Source organism: Cyprinodon variegatus, unplaced genomic scaffold (genome assembly GCF_000732505.1).
Source record: "Cyprinodon variegatus isolate N-32 unplaced genomic scaffold, C_variegatus-1.0 Scaffold66, whole genome shotgun sequence".
Lineage (NCBI taxonomy): Eukaryota > Metazoa > Chordata > Actinopteri > Cyprinodontiformes > Cyprinodontidae > Cyprinodon > Cyprinodon variegatus.
The window spans coordinates 706816-722454 of NW_015150519.1; the positions used below are offsets into that span (position 1 = coordinate 706816).

The following is a 15639-nucleotide window of genomic DNA, read 5'->3' on the forward strand; positions in this document are numbered from 1 at the left end:
CGTTATATTTGTCACTATATAAATAAAAGGAATTGAATTTAATAGATGTCAACAACAATACAGTAGTTAGGTTTACTGTGGTGTTTCAACTTTGCTCAGTGGGCACTAATGAGCCTAGTTTGTCAAAAAAAAAATGCCCCCCACAACATTATATTACCACCTCAAACCAGTGCAAAGGGTTTAGCAGCTAAGGTACATGGGATTCATAGTTCAAGAGGTCGTATATTCAGAGAGGGTATCCACCTATACAGTACATTGGGTGTGGAATACTCTTGGTTTTAAAGTTAATTTCTAGTAGCAAGCAGCAGTTGTCTTTCTGTTATCTTGAACAAATCTTTATTTTCTTTTTAACTCCTGAAAGCAGTAAGGCATTAATATCTACACAACTTTCACCCACTGCTTATTTCCTCTCAGCTCAAACATTCTCTGTAAATCTGAATGATGGTTTTGGAATCAGCAGCTTCTGAAATGATGCCATGTTCAACGTCACTTAAATCCCTCTTCCTTCCCATTCTGGTGCTTTGTCATCCTTGAATGCCTAAATCCAATGAATTGATGTCACATGTTTGGGTAATTTGTTTTAACAGTTAATTGAGCATATGTTCCTATTAAAGTGGTTAGTGGATTTTGTGCTCAAAATGCTTCATACTGTAATATATATTTATTTTTTCTTCTTAATTCCTTATTGTTGTGTGTTAAAACCAACCCAAACAAAAAAGTCTATTGGACAAGCCTTTATATATGTTTTCAATAAAGAATGATGGTTTTAGAATGTTTTCTTCAAAACAATTATCTTGTCTGCCAACAGATTTATAAACTCATCTCTTATTAAAATGCCACTCAATATGGATAGTACAGAAAACACTATTCCATTCTCTGAGTGTCTACAATAGACACTCATACTGTAAAATGGCGAAACAACTTCATGAATAAGGCACAGGTAAAAATTATTGTAATGTGATGTCAGAAAGTCCCACCAGCACATTTTTGAAAGTCATAAATGTGAATAACTTAAGGGAACCATATCAGCTTTCAATTTACGTGTTTCTGTATCAATGTATCATTATTATTTATGGTGTAAATCATTTACAGTTTGGTCTTTTACTCAAGCAAACACTTTCCCACATCTCCTGGTTTAGGTTAAAACAGGCAACAAAAAACATTGATTTAAAAAAAAAGAAAGGCAGAATCGACTGTGACTGTACTTTATTTATTTAGTTGAAAAAGCCACAATTGAAGGAAAAAGAGAAAGCCAGGAGAATCCCTGTGAGATGGAGAAAAGACAACTGTGGGATAATGAATGTGATCACTAAAAAAGGAGACAAAGATTGAGTGAGGGGCACAGAGGAGTCCAACCAACGAAATGCAGGGCCGAGACTTTATCTCCAGTATGTGTCACAGCAGAGACAGCTGCTCACATCAGCACCAACCCACGGGAATCCAAATTTCCACCAAATGATAAGGAGGAGGGAAACATTAACTGACGGGGGAATCTTAACCTGTTCAGTTTGGCTAGCAGAGCCAGAGATGGCAATGCAATGAGGACAGTTATAATTAGATTATATTATATTACCATAACATTGTTTCCAATAGATTCAGATAATAGGTGCAATATTGCTTTGGATACCTTTGTAGTGAAGTATATATGCTTTAAATCCTATTCACATTTTAGAATCTTTGTGATGAAAATTCTAAGCAGAAAATATCATTGTATCTGTGTGGCATCTTTAAAGTGCTGGTGAAGGAAAGAAGAGACTAAGGAGCCGAAGGTAGAAGCTCCAACAAAAGGCAGTAAAAATCTGTGAGGAATCCCTCTGGTCAGTTAATAAATGTTAACAAATTAACCAATAAGCAAATTAGTCCTTTGTTTCAGCCCTGTAGTTTGTTTCAGCCCTGCAATGAGAAAATTCTATTTTTCACCAACTTCTCCCAGTCTCAAAAACTTGAGACTGGGAGAAGTTTGGTGAGAGCACAGAGAAAGACCATTGGTTGACATTGAAGTGATTCTCTAAAATTGGTTTTAGTTGGATTGTGGAGCTGTTGACTTTCACTGAGAAGTGAGGAAGGAATGTTCAACCCAGATCTGGAAGAGGCTCAGAGTAGAGCCGCTTCTCTTCCACATGGAGAGGACTTTTCTGATGCCCTCTTGACGCCTCCCTTGGAATACCTCAAGAGTCTTCCAGAGGTGCTGGAGGAGGTGTTTGTGGAGAGGGGAGTCTCTGTTAAGACTACCGCCCCCGCGGCCAGGACCACATGAGTGGAAGACCAAATGTACAGTTATGACCATTATATTATAGTAATGACAGGGATGAGTAGCTACTGTGTTTGTTCTACATTTTTTTCATTTCCATAATTTTACAAACCTGTTATCTAAACCATCCATCCATTTTCTGTCATGCTTATCCCAGCTGTCAATGGGAGGGAGGCAGGGGGCACCATGGACAGGTCATCAGTCTATCACAGACCTGTTATCTCATTTATTTTATAATTCCAGATTTTTGGATTATATCTTTATAAAGCATTGGGCTTCCTGTGAAGTAACTGTTAGAGAAAGAAATCCTTGATATATTCCGGTGTAAAAAAGGCTCAGTCAACATGGAACTCAACCTGAAAAATTAGATGTCAGAAGAGTTAATGTACAGCAGGAAACACTACTACAGTACAGCTCTACAGTGATCTGTCTACTTCAGATGTAGAGACACCACCACCACCACAACATTCTTTTTGCGAGCAAGTTATAACCTAAAAGGTCTCTCATGGCCATTTGTCTACGATGATGGTAGGTTCTTACCCCAGTAAGAACCTACCACCAATAGGAATATGAAAATAAGAACTGTGTTCAAGATAAAATAGATCATACTGAATGGAAACTTAAAATGTCAACTGTCAAATTTCTCAGTGTTCAATTTGGTTACGCTGGTCTGGGGTTACAGTTCAGCAGGCAGCATCTGATGGGATATATTCATCATTATGTGTAATTGCAAAGAGCTTCTGTGTGCCCCGTGTAGCAGGAAAGTGAAGGATGAAAGAGGAAGATTGGTTCAGAGAGAAGACGAAGGAGAAGGAAAATAAAAAAGTACAACCCAAAAAACCATTAGAGAGGATTCGCTTGGTTGAGATTATTCATGAAACTGGGAAAAGTGACATTAGAATAGGTGTTCTGTATTATTAAAGTGCCACAATGGCAGAGTGCTAAATATGAGTTCAGATGCTCCCTGGCTGTGTCGTCATAGCAATAGATGATAGGCCTGACATGATTTTTTGTTCTGTATGCAAAAGGCCAGGACAAAATGTGGTTTTTTATAAATTCAGCAAGCAAAAAGGTTTTATCCAATCTTGACTTTTCTTCTGCACCATGATAGAAAAGCTTTTGTTGGATATAGAAAGTTCAATATGTGCCCTTGAACTAATTCTCTAAGCTGGGTAACAGCAGGGTAAAAAAAAAAAGAATCTAAATTATTTTAGTAATTGTGTGTCTGAAATGTATTTTAAAATAAAGGTAGAGGTACTTCATAAAATAAAGATTAAAAAATAAAAACTTGACTGAACTTGATTAATGCTAAAAATTTACTTGAATCAGTCAAATATTTTCCACATATTGAACCAACATATTTTTTCTTTTTCCAAAACCAAATAAAAATATATCAACATTAGAAATGTATTTTGATATGTATAAAAGCTGTCGTTTTAAGAGAGCAAGTCATAAATTTATATTTCTATTAAGCAGCCTTAAATCTACAAAAAAAATAAATTTTAGCAATACATCTTTTATGTTATATATACACTGAAATATACAGTATCCCATCATATTATGAATTAACCTGGACTTTTTAGTTTAAAATGTTACCGTTTTTTTTTAAGTTCAACTAAAACAATCTTTATGTTTTATATGTATATTACTATTCTGTATTTTATTACGAGGTCATTAATTATCTGGCTACAGTATTTATTTTAGCTAAAAGTGTGATGCAAGATAGTTCATATTTTTTATAAACGACTGGTACTAATGGGTGGGGTGGGTGGTTTCTTTCATCTCAAGCTTAGGGGTCCTTTGCAGTATCTTAGCTGTCCCTGGAACTGCACACTTCCAGACTAAGATGTCTGATGGTTCTCCAGGTGTCTGTTGGAGCCATTATTTCATTAAAAATGATTAAAAGGGATTGAAGTATATACACAAATTAAAAAATCATGGAGTTATAAAGAAATGGTTGGATTTTAAAACAAAAACTCATTAATAAGATGCCTTTTTATCGTCCAGGAAACACAGTAACTCAAAACTATTGCATATAAAACATGTTGCCACAACACTGCTAGACAAACCCCAAAGCAAGCCATTAACAGGTAACAATTAGTTTTCATTGGAAGTGTAGCTCTAATGGGAGCGATTAGTCCATCACAAGGTGTATTATAGCAAAACTAAGCACATGACCCATCTGGGTCAGGAGAAATGGGAGTAGAGCAGGTGTACTCACCCAGAGGGGGGCTTCAGGTAGGTGGGCAGGCAAACAGGCATTTGACACCCTTCTAACCACATGGGGCCTACCTGGTTGCCAGCTGGTGCTGCACCATGCATGAAAAGTCAATGTTTCACATGGAGAAGAGGAACTGCAGGTGATGCAGCTGCTTTTTTTTAACCCAGAGGCTCCATGCAGGAAAAAATGCTCTATTTCAGTCTGTCTTCTACTTCCGTGATGTTCAGCCTACAGAGATTCCCTTCCTTTTGAGAAAGTCCAAAACCAGCTATTCACCTGTTTTTTTTGTTTTTTTTTTATTATAAACCAGCAACTCGATTCTGTGGAAATGTGTTGATAAAAATTAAAGTTAATCAAATTATGTTTAAGGAGGAAAATGTGGGCTTGAAAAGTCCCTGAGCCAGGCTGGATATTTTTTTTCTTTATTCTTAGAATGAGAATTATTAACGAGAGCATCTATATATTTTTTTTTTTTTATAAATTCTTAGTTATATGCCCAAAGGTATTTATTTAATTTTACCTTTTTATTGTTTTTTAAAAAGGCAACATAAAAGGAGAAACTTATTAATTTTTATGTTTTATTCCTGTAAGGAATGGGAACAGTTTTGCTCTTAACCAAGGTTATTCTTCTAAAAAGGGGCCTTAGGTACAGCTTAGCCAGATGGAGCTGATTTATCTCAGGGAGCTGAGGAACTTTTCGTGTCCGCTGTTATACATACATTTCCTCAAAACACTAAGTAAAGCTTTAGCCATTTTTCAGGTCATCACTGCTCTGTATACTTAGAAAATTATAACTTTAAAACTGAGACTGTTCATTTCCCTGGTTAGAACTGACAATAGGGCAATCACAATCACTGACAAACTTCATTGTTCTGGCAGCTCAGCATTAGTGACTAAAACGCTCCCCGAATCAGTTGAATATACTTACATGGACAAGTACAGCAAATTCTAGGCTTTTTGAGAAAGAAGAAAGCAAAAGCTCATCAAGCAGATCCTTAAAAAGAAACTGAAAGGAGAAATACGAAAGCCTGTTGTGTTTCATAGTTTCCTTTGAATATCAAAGAGTCTTTTGTGCCTCAAAAATCTTCCAGTGTGGACTGTAAAGGGGCACTTTAAAAGGCTAATTTCCACAGTGAGAGGTTGAACCAGGGATGAAGGAAGAAAAAAAGGACTGGAAAGTTTCTGACCATGCTTTCATATTTTTTGTTTATTTTAGAGTAATAGACATGGGTGAGTATTAAGAAATTAAGTGTTAGCTTGAAATTTCTATTCCAGTGAAATTCAACTGATGGCTGGAAATATATGTCTTTAAGTTCAGTTTTTAACACCAAAAGGAGTTAAAAATGACCCATGTAGCATAAAAAATAGGTCCAGAGAATGTGTGAATTGGAAGACTATGAGTAGGGTCCATTTTTAGAAAGACTGACTGTAGAAAAGGCTCTAAACTGTATTGATAACATCCCTAACACCTTAAAGCAAAGCTTACTCAAAAATGTTAGAGATAGGGCTCTGGCCAATTGTTAAATCATGTATCAAAAAACAGCTGCATGGTTTTATCTTGGCTTTGAAACTACATCAAATTTTTAACAGCAATCCTTGGTTGAGTTGTCCATGTCTGCTACTTTTCATGTAGGTATTGCCACAGAAGCATGGGGTCTTGGTCTTAGTGGGGATTTTGAAAGACCCAAATGAAGAGATGGAATCTGTGGTTTCTTGCAGATTTTATTATTCAATAAGGTGGCGACTGAGGCAAAAATAACAAAAAAACAGAAAATCAAAAACTAGAAGATGTCAGGGAAAACACAAATGAGGATCAAGAAACAACTGCACAAAGAGAATATATATGGGAGACAGAACAAAGACTAGTCTAATGAACTGACAAGAAGCAGGTGTGGATGGAAGCATCTAGAAGGGAGCAAGGGGAAGGAGACTGACACAAGGGGGCAACAGACGGTAAATAAGAAATAAATAAGAACTCAACAAATACATCACAAAAACAACTGGAATAAGACAAAATGGAAATTAAACCAATGAAAACTCCAATGAAATCTGCCCTCGTTATAGCCAAACCAAAGCAAAAGCCTGTTGCCCTTCTATGCATTCAGTGGAACATGTTGCAAGTGTAGCGATGCTTCCTTTTGATGCTGATGTTTTGACGGGCTCTTCATGATTTACCTGCATCATTTTTTATTTTGCAAATCAGGATGATTTATCATGACATGGTAGTGTAAAACAGCCTTCTTAATGTATACATAGTATTCAGTGCGCTGAGAGATGGTACACGGGTAACAAAATGTGATTATGAATTTCCCTTATCCTGCAACATTTGTTGGTAGTTATTAAAATAGTACTGTATGGGTAAAAATCTGTTTGTACAGGGTTTGAAATCAACTGGTATGAACAGAAAAAAACAGGGATCAGCATGTCCTCTCCTTGGGGAGTCCTTGCGTGCAGTAGGAAACTACTAGTTCGACCTTTTAATAGTCACACCAGCCTGCATGCATGCATCTGTTAACCTCCTGCACATCAGGTGTCCATGTCAAGCCAGAGGCCACAGAGAGTGCACACACGCACACACACATGCCAACACCGGGTCTGCTGCACGCTAAGGGAAACTGTGGGTGGGGGGCTTCTTTCATTTGTCAACAGGATGAAGAGCAGAGATGAGAGAAGCTGGAGCATTAACTCTCCTCTGGTCTGGTTCTGGGATTTCCTCCACTGTACATAGAAGGGAAACACAGAATTGTATAAATAGATTTTTACCCTCCATACCCTCCTTAAAATGCTGCTCTGGTCTCAGAAGAGAGTGTTGATTTCATCTGTTCTGTGTGTGTTTTCTTTCATCCATGTGGATCTTTGTTTCACTTGTATTTTCCCTCTCACCTCCCACAGGGCAGCAATAACATTAACAAAGCATCTTGATGCTACGTAATTTGCAGATACAGGGCGTTTTTTTTTTGTGTGTGTGTGTGATGCCTGTTTTTAGCAGTATTATGACTGCAATTTAAAAATTCTAGCATTTGGAAATGTGTATTTCCGCTCACCCTTTTGCTTTAGACTTTATTGTAGCCTGGATGATTGAGAGGCTGAAACTCATTTTGATTTCTCCACCCCTCCCAAATGTGGTGTCTGCAGGGTGGAAAGGAGCCAACCAGTCGGCCCACCAAACAAGCTACTGCTGGAAGAGTGCCTGTCTGCTGTGCAGGTGCCCACCCCTGAGCTCATCCAGGGCTACGTCAAGAAGGTAGGGCCGCTTTACAAATGCCTAGCTGAAGGTTGTGTTAGATTGTATTCAGCTAGAGAGTGGAAAGTAGGGGAAAACGGATAATGGAGATAGTGGTGGTGGCGGAGGTAGGGGTATAAAGGCTTATCTCGTAAACAGGGAAATGTAAAAGAAAAAAAGAAAAAAAACTGTTTACTCAGGTGAATAAGATGCCATAAACTCAAAAATTCTACCAGAATGTGCCACTGTGTTGGTGGGGGCTTATTGAAAATCAATAAAGAGCAAGAAAAATTAGCAGTAGTGTTTTTTCTCAAGGAAAATCTAAGGTATCCAACACAAAGTCCACACATTATGTTATCTGTGATAAAGTAAAATGCACTGAAAATAAAGTGTCGGATTTGCCTTATATAACAGTGGACATTGGTTGCACATCAGCCAGTGACATTTTGAAATGGTGGGCAACTCCACAGAGTTTGGTTCTGCGACCTTTGGATTACTAAGTGTATCTAGCTGTTGGAGTTTGAATCTGGATCTAGTAAAATTAGTTCAGAGTTCCAGGACGGACAAAGTCCCGGATGTTGTTCTTGCCCCTTCTGTCACAACCCAATCAGTCCCGGAAGCACGATCATGGTACTAAAATTACTTATTTCTATCCTCACTCACTAATGAATGCTAATACACATCTTTAAAAATGTTTTCTTTTCTGATACAATTTTGATGCTTTTTACATCTTCTCCATTAAACTGCTTGTCTGACATCATCATCGGACATGCTCAGAGCAGTCCTGCAAAATATGATTAAACCATGTTTATCTGCATTTTAGATGTTTCTTTCTTTAGATTATGCACTATATACCATAATGTTAACACGAAAAAATTTAACTCAAAATGAATAGGTTTATTTTTTGTTAAAATGAGGACGATTTGTCCCCTTGGAAGAAAAGGCTGTAGCGCCAGGGGGCCTCCTCACCGGTTCTTTTCCTGGGAGCAAGTTATTTACTACTCTTAACTCAAACTGGGCAAAACCATATAAAAAGGACTATAAAAACAGGAGTAAAAAATGACAGGGTTTATTCCAGATCAGGTCGTTACAGGACAGAGAAAAAATGCTTAGAGCTTGCACAGCTGTGGGCTCAAAAATCACGTCCGCGAGCGTTCGGCAAAGTTTGAGCCCCGAACAACGTCATCACCTGCTTCTTATAGCTCATGGGTCTATGTGTTGCATCATATTGATGTTGAGCTGGCCGTATCAGAAACTGACACGCCATCCATGTCTTGAACTTCATGCAGCTTGCTTCTATGCTTCAGGGTTACAGATACAGTAGCTCTCCTATCAGACCGGCTCCAAGATGTGCCCATATCCTGTGTACTCTTAAAGACACAAAGGCTGTCTAGATTAGATGACCTCCGTACACACCGTGACATCCACACTGTGAAGGAAGGCCTTCTGCTCTGTCTAATCTGACTAACAAAGTAACAATGCACATGATGTATAAAGAATAAACCTAAGAGTTTAAATCCAAAGCCAAAACAGTTGGCTCTCGGAAGAAGCGTAGGATCACATTTCCAGCATACATCGGGCACAGACTAGTGTTTTAAAAAAAAGGATTTTAAGGCATTTATTTTCTCAAGAGATACATTATTAACCTTTAACACATTATAGTTTATTGCGCTTGAGAGGGAAAAAAACCCCACCTAAATTACATTTAGCTTGCTCTAAATACTCAGATCTATTGGCTTTTCAGGCCTCTGCACCTTCCTCATTTCTTTTAAAAATCATTCCATCTTTTATAAAAAATCTAAATGACAAAATACATTAACCTCTTAGTTCTGTTTTCTTTGAATATAGGAACCACTTTGGATCTTATCAACATCTGGGTACTTAATATAAATGCGCTGTTTAAATAATAAATGTTTATATTTGCTTCCATGGTGTATGTGGAAAGTCTTTTAGTGAGTCTATATAGTTCGCTGAAATCCATGGAGATGAGATGCCTCTGAACACTTGGGGTTAAGCTGCCAGTAAAGTACCAGCATTATCTTAAAAGAGTGACAATATAATGATTATTTTATGTAATTGCCACTTTAACTACAACAAAACATGGAGGAGGTTGAAACATGTGGGTGCTTCAGGAGATGTCAGTAATAAGTACAAGGGAAATTCTAAAGGCTTTGATTTTGTTGCCAATCTGGCAAAATGCAAACACCCATCAGCCAAAAAAATAACAGGTAAATAACTGTTTTCATTATGCCAGCGTTCGTTTGCATTAGTTTAGCTGTGAATCCATCAGGTTAGGATGTAATTCTCATCAGTATATGCATGATTACAAGCAGTAGAAGAATTGTCTGGAGTATTTAGAAACAAAAAAATCTAATGAGAAAAAAAACAAAAAACAGACAACATATTTAAGCACAATTAGCAGAAATGTATTTTCCTTTTAGTTAATAGATTGTACAAAGCTTTGAACTTTGCTGAGTGCAAGTCAGATGACATGACACTTTCCTTATTATTTCTGCTGTGATTTGAACACATTCCACCAATGTTAGAATGTGTCATTTTGATAAAAAACAAAAACAAAAAAAAACATATTCTTAACCTTAAAGTAAAAGAAGCTTCACAACAATGAGAAAATACAAAATAAAAAAATAAAAAAAAAGTAACCATGCATGGATTGTTTTAATTATCCATAACCCCTTAACATCCCCATATAAAAAGCTATTAAATTATGCTAATCATGATAAAAATTTTAATTATTAACAATAACATTTCCCTTGTATTTTTTTATTTCTCAATGATTGTAGCATGAGTTTTTTTTTTATTAAAAACTAAACCATAAATAGTGTTAAAAATTTTCTTTAAGATCAGAAAAAATATAACCTAAATTATAATCAAGTAAAAGAATTTAAATGTGAGAGATAATACAATCTTATCTGATCAGATCTGATATTATTTTTTAATTCTATTGTTTAGTGAACAAGCCTGAAAATCTGCTAACTCATGTTATCTTTTAGTCTAATATATTGCAAATTTGGTGTTGGCCATCAAAGCTGTGCTGAAAGGTAGTACAGAGAGTATTGGGTATATATCTTCTGTAACCATGAGTGGTTCTAAACAGGGGCCAACGGGGGCCAGTGCCCCAAAACAACTGGTCATGGCCCCTGTTATGTCCCCTGTACCTAAGGACATAATACAAACTATGCACTGGTGAAACACCATATGCAGATTGGTCCCTTGCACATTTCTCACAGTCTTTAAATTTGTTTGGAACTTCTACGAACTAACATAGTTTAGTTAAAGGGAAGCTCTTTCATGACCTAACCTTCAATGTTATGCTCTTAACATTGCTTTTTAACACAGTTATTCTATTACTTTACAAGAAACATTGCTAAGATTTCAACATTTTTGGATTTTTGGTTTGTGTCTTATTCAGTCAAGGTTAAGTGAGAATTTCTGTTTGAATGTCAGAATTCCAAAACTGATGAATTTGCCAAATGTTATGCAGGTGCAATTACAGCACTGTTCCTTGCTGTAAACTGATAGATGTGTTTGTTGTGGTGGGGGTGGGGATGGGGTCATATGGCAAAGTTCAACAGGCCAGAACTTTAACCCGTGACAATAGCTTCAAGGAAATTGACCTCTGTAGTGTATGGAAGTGTGGCCGTTTTTTGTCCCTCACATTGTTGTAATTTTAGCTGATCAGGACAGAATTTTTTAAACTGTTGTAAACATTGTTGAGTGCAAAAAGATGAGGTGCCAAACTGAAAGCAACAACACAACTATATCTTAGAAGTCTTCAAGAAAAAAAAGACTGTCCTTGTCTGCACATGGTACCAGCTGCAGGGAAAAATAGTGATGGAATGTGTCATTACTTGCTTTTGCAGGAAATTAAAACTTGTTATTAGACTCTTGAAAACCTTGTGATTTACTGTAGGTATTTTTCAAGCATGTGGTGATAGAGCCAATTATTGACAACACAAATATAATAAAAAAAGTGGCATTTTCTGTACATTGTTCAGAGGTGATGGCAGAACAATTAAATTCAGTTCAATTCTGTCTATTTATTTAGCGCCAATTCACAACACTTGTCATCATAAGGCACTTTACAATTCACCAGATCATACAGTCAAACTGATTCAAAGTTTTCTTAGGAAAACCAGTTGATTCCTCACACTAAGCATGCTTGTAGCGACAGTGGAGGTAAGGTGTACTGTGTGATCCTAACATAGTAAAAAAGAGTAAAGAAGAATAAAAAGGTTTGATTTAGGATCTGCCAGCTTTTCCACAACACCATCTGCTATACAGTACATATGGTATGGAAAAAAAATATGTAAAAAAAAAACTTTCCATACAGGTGATGTATATGTAAATGTCTGAAATGGCTTTTCCTAAGTCTGGCTGGAATCGACATGAGAGATATGTTAAACAGAATAAAGTAATGCTATAAAACAGCCTCTGTTGTGTGTGAAGCAATTGTGTTATCAAGGCTCTTAAGCGCAGTAAAGACTTAAAGAAACACTATCATTATGTATCTGAACATATTGTGAATAAAATGGATGAAAAGCATTTATTTTTTACTAGATAAGATAAAAGTAAGACACAGATTCTTAATCTCCTTTCTGCGATTTAATAATGAAATGGCTGTTTAGCAGCTGTTTTATCAGTGATCACACTGCTGCAAAAAGCTAGTTTGAAAATTAATTTGGATGATATAAAGAAGATATCGCCTATGTTCCTTTCACTTTGGCTTTGTTATATCCTTATGGTTAAGTCCTCCTGCCCGATATCTATATTTTAAAGACCAGGATGTGGATAAACGTTTCTCTCCTGAACCTTTACATACATTTTGCCCTTCGATTAGTCATGCAACCACAGTCCTGTAGGACCTCATTACTGTTTGTTATCATTTTAATCTTCTGAGCTGCAGGAGGAACAGGAAGCCTTTCTAGAAATCTATTAAAGAGGAAGTGGACATGGATGAGTGGCTGAGGATTGAGGAACAAAGAGTGTTTTCCTATTTGCTCCCTCTCCTGAATTCTTTATTTTTCTTTCTTACCAACATATATTCATTCTTCCACTCATTTTCTTTTCTTCATCCTTTTACTGTCATAGTCTCTGCTATTATCATTTCGGCTTCTTTTTCTGTCATCTCTGCCTTCTCTGTCTCTCTCTGGGGTTTTCATCCTGACCTTCAGACACCTCCTCCTGGTGCCGCTTTAATAACTTACGGGGGAAATAGGAAATGTGGTCTCAAGTCAAAATTGAAATGGGTTTTTTCACCACAGGTTGTTGATATTCCAGTGGCAGTCCACGGTAAGCTACTCCCAGAATATTTTTCATCAAATTTATGCCCTGCATCATTCTGGTTAATGAAGAGAAATGATGCAGTTTCAACCTCAAAACCTCATTTTTGTGACCTAAAGACGGGCCTTTGAGCCAGTGAAACCTCTCTGTTCATTTAGAATAAGAGGCTCAGAAAAATGCAAATTAATCATTTTACCCTTCATTTGTTTTCCTACCCACGGGACTCTATTTCAACCAAATCATTATTACCACCGAATTTGATCCCTTTAGTTTTTGTTAAGCTTTTTTTCACACTTATTTCAAACATAACACCTTTGCAGTTTTTGTCCACCGGACTCATTCCTAATCATAACTTTTATTAACCGTCATCCATAAAACCTATCTATTATGGTTTCTGTCTCTGTAGGAGCTTAACCCAACATGAGGGAAGCCATTTACGAAGGGCCATAGGAACTTCCCATCCACAGATGTTGGTCAAAATCAAACAAAGTTTAATACATTTCTTTAAACATGTTATTGCAACTACTTTATAGTGATGTTGCCAATAAATACAATATGCAACATATGTGGTCCAGATAACAGAAATGTATTTTTCGTCACAAAATACAACAATAACTCAAAAGATGTCAATCTGAGTAGGAACCATACAGAATCAACATGAAGCTTAATTTTGAGCTATGAGGCTGATATAAGGTTCTCTCAGTTCTAGTTCTCTTGGTGAAATGGTGTGAGTCTTTCAGCAGTTCCTTCATGAAAAAAGCAGTGTGGTGTTGTAATCTGGTAAAGTCTTTGATTAAGTGTTAATGATTTGCTGTGAAAACTCCCAGAAATGAAAGCAGTCGAATGGACACAAACAAACAGGATACTTTGAGTCAAACCCTTTTATTACACTCCAACCACATTCATTTTAGCTTAAAACCATATAAACAATAGGACAACTATAGCGCTTAAAGTTCAAAAAGAAAACACATACTCATAGTTTCTTATCTGATAGTATGTACAAAATTAAATACATCACAAGTGAAACAAATTTCAGCATTTTGTCATTTAAAGCATAAAATAATTCAATAAGATAGCAGACGACCCAAAATTCCTCATTCGGTCACATGACCCACCAGGATGCTGTGACGTCAGTTTTGTCAGGAAGTAGTCATTATACATAGCGAGTCTATAATATACATATGTAATTTTTCAGCTTTGTGATTGAGTTTTCATCTTAAAGAGGATGGATATAAAGCAATCAGAGTTTTAGTCGTTTTATTAATGCTTGCTGGTTTAATCACAGCTGTTAAATCTTATGCAGAGCTGGTGGAAGTTCACTATCTTTCAGAACATTTTCCAGATGGTGCTGTGCTTTAAGTAGTTTAAACCAGACTCTAACCTTTTGTTTGAAGAGAGGGTGCACAGGATTCAGGGTTTTTTTTTGTTCGCTTTGTTTGTTAGCGTGCTGCTCTCGATTCTCACGATTCTTATTACTTGGAGCATTTTTAGCGCATTTTAGACCAGCAACTTAGAGAAAAGAAAGGACAATCTACCATCACAGCTATATACTGCTATAGACACACTCCTTTTTATTTGAACTTTAAGAGTAAGGTTTGGTCTGTGGTTGACAAGAACTTTACAGTGGTATCCCTAAGGCAAAGATGTGACTAAAGATTTAAAACCCAGTTTTAAATGAACCCTTTTTAACTTGAAACCTACTGAAAAAGTAAAAAAAAAAATAATAATTCATTAGCAACTTAAGGATTTTGTGATCCTTTTCAGAAGTCAAACTAAAGGATTTTTGCGCATTTTTGAAAAGACCTGCCCTCTACACTTAAAAGACAATGCACATGCATAACCCTGTACCCGCCGTTACAGGGGTTAACTTACCATTTGGACAGATGATCACTACTTTTTGCTCCCCGTTGGTCATGCAATGCCTTCTCCACTGTGCAGTGCCTGCGCCATCTTTCTTATTAGGCGCTGTCATGTAGCGACAGCCTATGGCGACAGAGAGCTGCTGTGACAGCAAATCCCCTAATGCATTCCAGGATATATCTGCCTCTTGTGAGATCTTTCTTTTCTTCTCATACACTGCGTACACCCATTTTTACTTACGACCCTCAGCGATTTTCAAAGAACTGCGGTGATAATGCACAGAAAAAGATAGTTAAGTTCGGACAAGCACGTAGGACGGCCTTACGTAAACATATCACCACAATGCTTGACAATTAGGAGGACCACCTATTTAGATGATCCAACCGGAAATAAAAGATCCTCCTCTATACCTTTAAATGAGTTGTTAATATATAGTATTATAAATACTCCAGTAAAAGGGATTACAAGTTCCTCCAGAAAGTTAAGCAGTTTTAAGCATTTCCTCTAGAAATGCTTAAAACTGCTTAATTCCCAATTAGTATGACAGGAGACCCATAAAGTTTGCAGAAGTAATATATTTTTTTAACTTGGCATGTAGTATCAAAATCATACCTAATATGCTGTTTGTTGCTTAGCAACATTGCTGCCAGCAAGTGGTGGCTTATTTATGACTATTGGCCAATAAGATATATTCTCAGACACCATCCTAAAATTTATAATAAATTGACTGAGCTGCTCTGGATAATTTATTTACTGTAATAACTGCATAAGCAAGTACCCCCC

General features: G+C 36.7%; 1 protein-coding gene across 3 annotated transcripts in view; it reads left to right on the forward strand.

Annotated features, from left to right (window-relative positions):
- Positions 1-15639, forward strand: part of LOC107082988 (raftlin-like) — a 159992-nt gene that overhangs the window by 71108 nt on the left and 73245 nt on the right. For all 3 annotated transcript variants that reach the window (XM_015371911.1, XM_015371914.1, XM_015371912.1), the window contains exon 4: positions 7608-7716. In XM_015371911.1, the coding sequence (XP_015227397.1) occupies positions 7608-7716 (109 nt within the window). The remainder of the gene's footprint in view (positions 1-7607; positions 7717-15639) is intronic.